Here is an 11024-nt window from a genome sequence, read left to right as displayed (position 1 = left end):
ATGTGACACTTGAGTTCTAAATTCAGCACTTGGCTTACACGGCAGTTGAGTTCTTAAATCAGCACTTGGTTTATAAGACATTTGGGTTCTTAAATCAGCACAGTTAATAAAACATCTGAGTACTCTATTTAAAGCAAACGCTTGATTCATGCAGTGTTTGAGTTCTGAAACAAACACTTACTTTATACAATATGAGGTATGAAATAGCACTTGGCTTATATGTAATTCATTTCTTAAATGCACTTCTTACACTTGGCGTATTCTGCGTATGATTTTAAGAACAACTCTTCAATGATACTTGAGTTGTTCTGAGACAAACACTTGACTTACACATTTACTGTCAAACATACTTGTTGGTTCACGCAGTATTTGCTAACTGAACTGAACGAATTTAAACTGGATGATAATGTCGCAGGAAGTGTTTAACACGTGCCAAGGCCTAACTACCGCTGCTACGTCTACAACTGGCTGACAAGATTCACTGTCATGTAGGGAATCGAGTGACCAGAGATTCCCGTTACGTCGCTTGTCGGGCCGAGGTAAATGTGGATCACGCGAACATGCATTGTGACTAAAGTGTCACTACTGTTTACAAGACATAGACATATATGGGATATTACTAAGATGGGCGTGCACTCCCTCACTAACACGTTATAGTGTTGCACCATATAAACCCCCAGACCAATATGGGAGGGAAGGGTATCTGCTTCGACAGTTGAAACTAAACAAAACTGTTCCCGAAAATGTGACCACGGGCTTCCAACACTGTGTGGCACAGACAAATGGGGACGTCTTACAGCACTGACAACGCACCCCTAAACAGCTTTGATTCTAACAGACTCGCTGCTATACCATGTTGAGTATGAGTACATGGCGTCACTCAAACAGAATGTTGACTCTAAAAGACACCTGCCAAACAAGCTCTGAGATCAAATAAAGGCGCATGAATAATCACTTCTTCATAGGGACTAGTGGTACCATTGCCGCCGTTGCTAAACTTTTCCGGGGGTTTAAAGGTAACAATATTGCCGAACGTGCATGTACATCATGCAAATCTGTTGCAACTTTCTGAAGCCGCTCCAGCTCTATTGAAAGTTTAGTCGTTAAGCTTTGTCCAAAACCTTTGTCATGGCAATCAGTCCCGTAGCCCCATAAACTCGGTGAATGGACTCTAACATAAGGTCACTTCACCATGATAATATAATCTCATACTTCTACCATGTTCAAACAACATTAACAAGCCAGTCATGTAAATAGCTTTTATAACCAGCAAACACCAATGTTCAAATGACACTCACTTAGAGACGTGTCTCATTCTAGACAGCAACAACCTAAACATGTGACACAATTTTAAAGTTTGGGATTGATCACTGTAGTTCACCGTCAGGGTAGTATGGTCGTGCACGTTGGCATGGCTGTCCCCAGGGGATGGGCGATGAGGGTGGAGGGGGAGGGTGTGTACAAAACCAGTGCCACACCTTTTCTTCGTTAGCCTTGGTATCGTCCGGGTCAAAACGACTCATCACTTCCTGGAAAGTCCATCCACGGGCTTGATGCGCGAGCACATAGAGACAGTACACACCACACATAGAGCTGAACCAAGCTTGGACGGGTCGAGGATTCCACTTCTGCAACCGCCATCCTATTGTAGATATGGCTGCGTGAAAATCCGGGTGCTGATGGGAGGGGTCAAGACCGTAGCTGTCAAAGTACAGGACGACACCTGGGGACGGTCGGTAGAGGCACACCCAGTGGCCCCCGGGGCGGTCGCTGGTATCGGTGTTGACGATGTAAGCCTTGGGAAACTCACTCTGAGCGGCCTGTTCCTGTTCACTAAACAACTGAGACGAGAACTCATCGCTGGCAAACGTACCTGTGTACAGAGACCGGAGTAAAGGGTCGCCCTGGACGAACTGGTTCAGGTCGCGCGTGGTCAACACGGTTTCGTCCATGATTACGCTGTCAGGTCTTCTCTGAAATGGTCAGACTGAACCGTGTTTGTGGTCCGGGAGGAAAGTCATCGGACACAGCTCTGCCACAGTGGACGCCAAGTGTTGAGAATTCACATAGTATAGAGCACAACACATTGGCGTACAAATATCCACAAGTTGGTTAATCCTACTTTTCATAAAGTGTAGTTAATGTCTGTAAACACCATCCCCACATAAAGTGTATCCACATCAACCATGAATACATACAAGTCCTATTATTCGCCATGTTGTACACAACTGAATAGCAGTCGGATCCTGTCACTATAGCCTGTACATATCTGTTGTAAAAGTTGTAGGGGAGTGCTACGTTTAACACGATGAGCTATGTCCTCTGTATATTGACGTGTGTATCTCTGATGCGTCTGTGTCCCTCACCTCGAGTACTAATAACAACGGGTGCCATTTCATGACACCAAAGAATGAACAATTCACAAGACGTTTCTTGAAATACAAATTACCTCCCTTTTGGGAGTTAATTCTATCGCATCGCTGTTCACCCAGGAACCGATGTAGTGATCAGCTGATAAAATGTATGTGATTTTCTCGCCTCATATGTCTTGGTCGCATGGTACCTTGGGAGTTCTGTATAAGCTATTGCACATAAAAATGCATACAGACTCTTTGCCTGACTAAGATCATCACTGGATCATCTGCCTTTTGATGTTTCTCATTTCCCAATGTTATGCCTATAATATTTTCTCTGTACCAGGCTTTGCCATCCATGCCAACATGATGTTTGAAAATTGCTTGTCATCCATACCAACATGACTTTTGGGGATTGCTTGTCATCCATACCAACATGGCTCTTGACGATTGCTCGTCATCCATACCAGCATGATGTTTGAGGATTGCTTGTCATCCATACCAGCATGATGTTTGAGGATTGCTTCTCATCCATACCAACATGACTTTTGAGGATTGCTTGCCATCCATACCAGCATGATGTTTGAGGATTGCTTGTCATCCATACCAACATGATGTTTGAGGATTGCTTGTCACCCATACCAGTATGATGTTTGAGGATTGCTTTTGGGGATTGCTTGTCATCCATACCAACATGGCTCTTGACGATTGCTCGTCATCCATACCAACATGATGTTTGCGGTTGGCTTGTCATCAATACCAACATGACTTTTAAGGATTGCTGGCCATCCATACCAGCATGATGTTTGAGGATTGCTTGTCATCCATACCAACATGACTTTTGAGGATTGCTTGCCATCCATACCAGCATGATGTTTGAGGATTGCTTGCCATCCATACCAACATGATGTTTGAGGATTGCTTGTGATCCATACCAACATGATGTTTGAGGATTGCTTGTCATCCATACCAGCATGATGTTTGAGGATTGCTTGTCATCCATACCAGCATGAGCTATGGGGATTGCTGGTCAACCATGCTTGCATGATATATAAGAAATGATTGCCATCCCAATCGACATGATGTACGAGGATTACATATTTCGTTACTCCCCAATATGTTTTGGCCCACGGGAGAGAGGAGGTAATCACTACCCGGAATGCGTGCAGCATAATGTTATAAAACCTTTCCAGAAAGGTGCCTCAGATTTAAATCAAAACACCAGAGCAATAAAGTATCAAACAAGGATGTCAGGACATAAACAATGACAAAATCAGGTGACTCAGTAATGACCTATGGGTGACTTTTATTTAGAGGGCCACTATATGGTAGTATGTGCATCTAATTAGAGGACTGTCCGGCAACTGATCAGCGACTTCAGCTCGTGTGGAGTACCTGTGCATACAGAATTTAGTAAGCAACCCCAGATTGTTTACGATCCACTTACACTACTCTTGGCACAGCGACTCCTCAACTGGAGGACAGAAACTAGCACAAAGCTTCTGCTTCTCCTGCCATTCTATGCATGGCGACTGGAAGATGTTGAGTGTCTTTAGTGATGTGAACATACCTCTTGTTAATTCATCATCTCGCAACCTCAATGTTTGTCTAGAGGATGCGCCCGTACACGTTAAGTGTCAGTTAAATGTACCACCAGCATGCGATATCTATTTGATCAAATACGCAGTTTTTCACAATGTCCTAACTGTTACAAGATACAAGCACGCACGCACGCACGCACGCACGCACGCATGCACGCACGCACTGACAGAGAGACTCACACTCTTTAGCCATGTTCATGTTCGTGTACATCCACCATACAGTTTCACTTTTGTGTGTCACTTGTATTTACTTTGGCATACATTGTGCAGCACGAATACAGTTACGCCTTCACAAAAGACATTCCTCTCTTTTTCTCGGTGCGTTGCTTGGGGAACAGCACGGAGGTGTGTCTGCACGTAAACTCGAAGTGGTAGGTGGGCGAGGACCCTGATATTGTCTCTTCTCACAGCCATGAATACCAGGCATCTACCACTAACTTTGCGGGCATGAATAACACCGAGCGAAAGGGTAACCGTGTAACTGTTTAAAGTACACGGGGAAAGTGTTCACCTGTTGGATATAGGGCACCACTCCCGGCGTCATCAACAAGTGGGGCGAACTGAAATCGCCTGTATATTACCGAACACACTCCCATAAAATTGAATAGATTATCTTATTGTCGTCTGTGAAGACTGCCCTTGCCCGCGTGCACGAGTGTGTCGTATCATATAGGCTGATATTCAATGATCCATTCATGTAAATGTGTAAAAGGATATTCAGCTTTTTGGGGCTCAATGCAGTCTGTTCCTCGAGTAATCTTTAGAGCTGACCTTTAAAGCGTTGTTGGATGTAAACGTGAACGTGTCACAGGTTTGCTGGATGGTATTTGTTCCTGCTACAGTGTTTCCATGTGTGTACAGTAGTGATTGCGACACGCCATTACTCTACACCGCACAGTCGCACCTGCAGTTTTTTTTCTTTTCTTTTTTTGTTTTTATTTTTATACCGTGTAGTGCTATTTCCGTGTACCTGTGTTTACAGTAGTGATTGTAGCACAAATTTTCCTTTATGTGCTGTGATTTGCTTAGTTTTCCTGAACACACATATCTCTATACCTCGGGCCACCTACGGATGCCATAAAACGCTACATAACACATTATGTTACATTAAATTAAAGGTATACATTAAAGGTTCTTGTAATGAGCACCATATGTTTTTAACACAATGAGGCTGAGTATATGCTCTTTTTAATTCGAAATAACGAAGTGTTGGTAGACCAATGTTGTTTACAGCAAATGGCAGCATTACGGACATGTGATGCCACGGTTGTGTGCAGACTCTTTCCGTGTTGACACAACCCTGTTCACCCAAAAGAACCCACGAATTTGTTGGTAGATGACCAGATGGTGGCCACATGAATACGTGCAAACACCTAGTTGCGGGTACAGCAATGTGCAGTAAACTACTGTGACTTGTATGTGTCCCCGTCCATCCAGCCCATCCAATGGTTACATCGTAATAAAAAAATTCACAATAAACTCTGTGCGTCTAGAGGCAGCAAGAGTTGTTTACCCCTGGCGGAGTTGAAATTGATTAGACGATTTGCCTTTGAAATTGATATCCAATGAACGAGGGTAAAAATATCAGTGCCTTCAACAAGCAATAGTTGCGTGGATTTGTGTAATTGTTGATAGTAGTCAAACAAACTCCACTCTGATATTAGTTGTTTGGGGCAACCAGTACAACAGTACACAATACTGAAACACGAATGATCAAGGGGTGTCGTTTTCTTAGAGAACCATGTCTGTTTGTTGTTTAACGGTTAGCAATACTCCAGCTGTACGACGGCGGCAAAGAGCCATCGGGCTACAGACACTACAAAACATACGTAAAACGGCAATACCTGGCACACACCAATGATCGATATTACACCTATGACATGAAACAATATGTATTACAAACAAAGAAGCGTTCCACGTGAATCATATTCACGATTAAAGGTGAGTAAATCCTGCCCTGGCAGCGTCAGCTGTCGATATGTTTACAACTCTTATCGGCCAGCCCGACCACGACTGTCCTGAGAAGAAATCTCCATGGATAAAATGTGTCTTAGGGGTGTTATTGCAGTATTGGATTGTCCTTTGTTCTCACCGTGTTCAATCTTTCCTCGTTCCTGTTACTGAAATCTGCATATTATGCAGAATTGAGTAATAACAGCCTGTAAGGTGTTCCTGGAGAGATAATAAAGCATTTGAAACATGTAAGGCGATTAACATGTGTCTGTATATGCCTACTCTTTTATGAAATAGTTGGAAACAACGAGTGGACGTTATTATGGTGAAATGATAACAAGCATATAAAGTGACACACACCGACCAACATTCCAAATATGGCAACATTTGTTACAACCGTTATTTGATTGGTCAGTTACAGTCTGCGCAGGATAACCCTAATAATCTAGTGCTATTTCAAGTATGTTTGAAAAGCTACACGACATCTTTTACTTGAAATCAGATACCATTACAGGCGTCTGATAAATGACGGACGGTGAGTTGAGTGCACATAGGACGGAAAATAAATCCATTAACATCTGTCGTCACGGTTGGACGCTTCAAGTGTTTATCAGCATAGTCTACCTATGGAAACTAAGCATCCTTGTGTTCGGTGTTACTGTCTTTATTTCGAAACCAGTCAGTCTAGGAGTTTTGCGCTTTCAAGATCTGTTCATTATAAAAGCTGCCATGAAGAGCAGTTTGGAAAATATACACAGAAAAGGAACTTTTTTATGTTGTTCTTCAGTACGCGATACCGCATCAAAATTATTGATACGTGATGAATAATTACAATCTGTCCAACAATTGCTTACTTACGATCAATGCTGAGATTAAACGCATATATATACATTCGATTAAAAAGTTCTTTTTAATGATGAGAGCAAAATCCTATGCAGTAACGCTCAAGTGCGAATTCTTCGTAATTCAAACATTAACAGTCATTTTTGGTATATGCATTGATGTGTACAGATCAATATGGCATCGACAATTCCACCAAAATAATTGGGTTTTTTTCATTCAGAAGCGTCATTAGGGCTTTTCAATATCCAACACAAATACGACCTGTCAGAGTCACGATACGAATCGTAGCTTTGTATGATCTGCGATACGATGAGGCAATTCCAAAAATGTGACTTAAAACATGTGGATTCACCTTGGGCAAGTAGCTTGTTCAACATTGACTCAGTTCACCCAGAAGGACATAAGTACCCAGTCGGATGTGTCATGTAACCATTAACCTTCCAGCACTTCACAGGTAGCTTTGGTTATACGGGTTAATTATAATCAGATTGTTTGGGCGCTCTGGGCATGCGTTGTGCATGGAACTATGTGCATGCTGTCATCTTTGATGTTATTATCTTTCAACATAAGCCATCACATTCAACACGTCACGTTCGGAAACGTCCTTGACCTCTTTGCCACACGTCATTTACTAAACGTTTGAACTGAAGTCAAACATGAGGTACAAACTGATGGAAACGAACACATTGTGGTAAAATATAACAGAGACAGTGACTGTGTTGAGCACTTTTATTTTTCGTTATCACAGTTAGCACAAGGTACACGCTCATCACGTGGCTACAGATGTTCTTCCGGTTGTTGATGTCAGTTCCTCGTGACTACAGCGCCGTCTTCCCGTCTTTGATGAAGTCAATTTCACGTGACAGTTGACACATCGTGAGCTGGAAACAGCACGTGACTTTCATGCAGTCGTCACATAGAGTTCCCTGCAAGGAAACAGTTTCTGTTTTATAGAAATTCATGGGAGGAAGTAGCCTTAAAGTATGCAACTAAGGAAAAGGTGTACTACACCCTCGAATAAAAATTAATTTGCCCCAGGTAAGAGCTGAAAATATTTGGAACAGGAAGACACAGTTTGGTCACTATTAACTCCAAAATGCCTTATCACGATTAAACATTTGTTTCTAAAAACTGAATCAGACCCAAACATGTATGAGAAAGAGAGAGAGGGATGGAGAAAGGGAGATGGAATAATTATGCTTTGGGTGAGGGGATGAAGTATTGTTAACATGTTCATTTACGTGTTTTTAAGACATTTTAACGTTTCAGGGAACATAGCTAACATTGCTCCAGTTTATGTCCGATAAATGCACACTTGGCATACATGACACGTATGTTCAACACGGGATTCAATGGAAATCACTATGGTTTAGTATTCCAGCTGTTATTTTGATAACTCGTGCGAAAAATAGGTAATTGAAAAAAATCCGCACTGACCGAGATTCGGTATCTGCCCCTGACGTAGGCCCTGAGGGATATCATCCAGCCGGGTACTAACAGTGGCACCAGGCAGAACTCCCCAGACTTTCCCGCCAGGTGACAGGCGTAGCACGCAGGACACAGCATCACAGTCATACCTGCAAACAAACACAATACAAAACAAACATCACGCAATGTTTGTGGTGTGATGCTGAAAGTCGGAGGAGTGTAAAGGCGAGTCGAGGTTTACGTCGATTTTAGCAATATTCCAGCAATATCACGGTGGGAGACACCAGGAATGGACTTTACACATTGTACCCATGGTGACAGAAGATCAAACAGTGTACCAACACAGACTGTCTGAAATCCAACTCTGTGCGGTGGGTGGGGGGTGGGTGTATTTCACAGAACATGGGCAATATATTAGACTCTTTACGATTAGAAATAGAGTGCTAATCCTGACGTTTTGAGAATTTGGATTTAAACTAAATTTGGATGTTGAAATTTGAAATATCCTTTTCGAGCGGGCTTCTCTGAGTTATTGAATGTTGGAGTCTTAAAGGGCGTTCATGCGTGGGTCAGTCCTAGTTAAATGACAACAGACCACCAAGAAACCATACATGTCCTAGGAGGCTACCTGCTGGATTGTGTGTTCACGTGGCCAAGCTGGACTGTGTCTTCATAGGTCATTTACAAGAAAAAGAAAGTTACAGTTTGTGTAAATGTTTAACCTCTTCAGTGGTACCATGAATATGAGGGACCTCCGAAAACAACTCCAGGGGGTTTCTCTTACACCATGATCGGACGTCTTGTCCACATGAGCAAAGAGATCATTCCATCACCGTGATAACAGGGGCCATGGTGTTATCGGGTTGGATAGCGAGAAACGTGAATCTAGCGTGCGATCGTAAAATCCTCATTACTTACAAATACCAAAGTTATCACAACAGGCACAGAGTCCAGAGCTCCAGGGTCGGGAGGAGTTATCTACTCCTGACGGCTGGGAGTTTACCACCACTGTTGTGTTGCTCTGGTTGTTCATCATTGGCTGGACCATTGGCAAAGCAACTGGTTGTGCCATCGGCATTCCCATTGGCTGGTTGGTGGACATCCCCATTGGCTGGTTGGTAGGCATACCCATTGGCTGAAAATTAGTACGTCTATTCCGAACATGTGAAGTCATGTCCATATGACCTTGTGAACCACATTTTCAACATTTATGAAGTAGACATGTTATTGCTGTTGGAAAAACAGTCAACTGGGTAAGAGTTACTCCCGTTTCCCCATCCCAAATAATATTTATAAATTGATATATACTAGAATTATTAACAAAACCTAACAACAATTACTAAAGGCCTCACAAAATAAGCAAAGGCCCTCAAATTAAGTACAATAATACGGTTGAACAACTTAGTGTCAACTCTGATCTTTCCGTGAACTAGAATATTTCAGTTGACCCACGTTTCTTTAATGAGTTCGGGTGGTCAAATCATCTGGCGATTCAGCTAAATCAGATTGTAACTACTTGATCCCAGGGCGAATAGCAGCGGCTGATACTCAACAATTAAAGAACTTTGTGCATGACATATGGGTTAATGCCCAACAGAACCACAATTAATGATCGAGTTTCACCTAGCAAACCATTTACTTACAGCATGAGCAACGAATCCTAACCCCAGTCTGCTGTTTTTAAAAATAAAAAAGTCTATTTCGTGGGTGACTCATTTGTAAACAAGACGTTGGTCAATGGATATGATTATTATTAGATCGCGTTTATAGGTAACATAAGAAGACATACTGCAAAACAAAGCATAATATGCAATAATATAGACATTATTAATTATCTGCAGGTACTTGTAACACTACTCACCTGGGGCTGAGAGGCGATGTAATTGTTTGCCATATTTCAAAACTGTGATCAACTTGAATACGCTGTCTGTGCCTACTGGTTGCGAATAAAGTTGTTCACGTATATATTACCAAACTCTCTTGCACGTGCAACTCGGGCGATGCTGATTGGGCAGTAAGTGGTTCTATTGTTAATAGCAAGCATAATGCAATAGAAACGCTTGCCTTTACATAAGCCACCCGGCAGAATGAAGTACACATGAAAGGTGATTGCGACTAAATGTAATATGCGAGAAATTGTTTTATGCTTTTACTATCTTTGTCCACATATTTTCATTTTATATAACGTCAATGTCTTAATAAGAAAGTCACTTAACTTAATGATGTTATTTTTATTAGCATATCCTTGCTTATTGTATGTATAACAATGTTGAAAAAAAGACTCATTGTTAATAAATATCCATTTCATTGGGATATAGTTACACGCGTTGGGGTGTATTATTCCCTTGTATTGACACAGATTTGGGATACAGTACCACAGGTTTCTCCACAAGAGAAGCTAAACTTTAATGTGGGGACACATAATTTAACTAAACACACTTGAAAACGACTTGAATTCAAACATGTGACCTGGATAATTGTGTCACAATGTGTGATCAGACACTCGTGAGTGGCCTGCATATCTGTGTCGCAATGTGTGATCAGGCACATGGGTGAACTCGACAATTGTGTAACAATGTGTGATCAGACACTCGTGAGTGGCCTGCATATCTGTGTCGCAATGTGTGATCAAGCACATGAGTGACCTGGATAGTTGTGTCACAGTGAGTGATGAGACATATGAGTGACTTGGATAGTTGTGTCACAGTGAGTGATGAGACACATGAGTGACCTGGATAGTTGTGTCACAGTGAGTGATGAGACACATGAGTGACCTGGATAGTTGTGTCACAATGCGTGATGAGACACGTAAGTGACCTGGATAGTTTTGTCACAATTTTTTATC

The 11024-nt window shown here is 42.1% G+C and overlaps 1 protein-coding gene across 1 annotated transcript; it reads right to left on the bottom strand.

Moving 5' to 3' along the window:
• Positions 1-7525: 7525 nt before the first annotated feature.
• LOC137286191 (cornifelin homolog) lies at positions 7526-10073 on the bottom strand. The gene is made up of 4 exons (XM_067817900.1): positions 10041-10073; positions 9098-9314; positions 8189-8328; positions 7526-7677 (listed from the first exon to the last, which is right to left on the bottom strand). The coding sequence occupies exons 1-4, from the start codon at positions 10071-10073 to the stop codon at positions 7570-7572; spliced, it is 498 nt and encodes a 165-aa protein (XP_067674001.1). The 3' UTR covers positions 7526-7569.
• Positions 10074-11024: the final 951 nt, after the last annotated feature.

Source organism: Haliotis asinina, chromosome 6, assembly GCF_037392515.1.
Source record: "Haliotis asinina isolate JCU_RB_2024 chromosome 6, JCU_Hal_asi_v2, whole genome shotgun sequence".
Classification (NCBI taxonomy): domain Eukaryota; kingdom Metazoa; phylum Mollusca; class Gastropoda; order Lepetellida; family Haliotidae; genus Haliotis; species Haliotis asinina.
This window is presented reverse-complemented; position numbering and strand designations above follow the sequence as displayed.

Coding starts and splice junctions, on each gene's coding strand:
- LOC137286191 (XM_067817900.1), bottom strand. CDS start 10,073: ATGGCAAACAATTACATCGCCTCTCAGCCCCAG. Junction 8,329..9,097: donor TTGTGATAACTTTGGTATTT/GTAAGTAATGAG, acceptor GTTTGTTTGCAG/GTATGACTGTGATGCTGTGT. Junction 7,678..8,188: donor GGGGCAGATACCGAATCTCG/GTCAGTGCGGAT, acceptor GTTTCCTTGCAG/GGAACTCTATGTGACGACTG.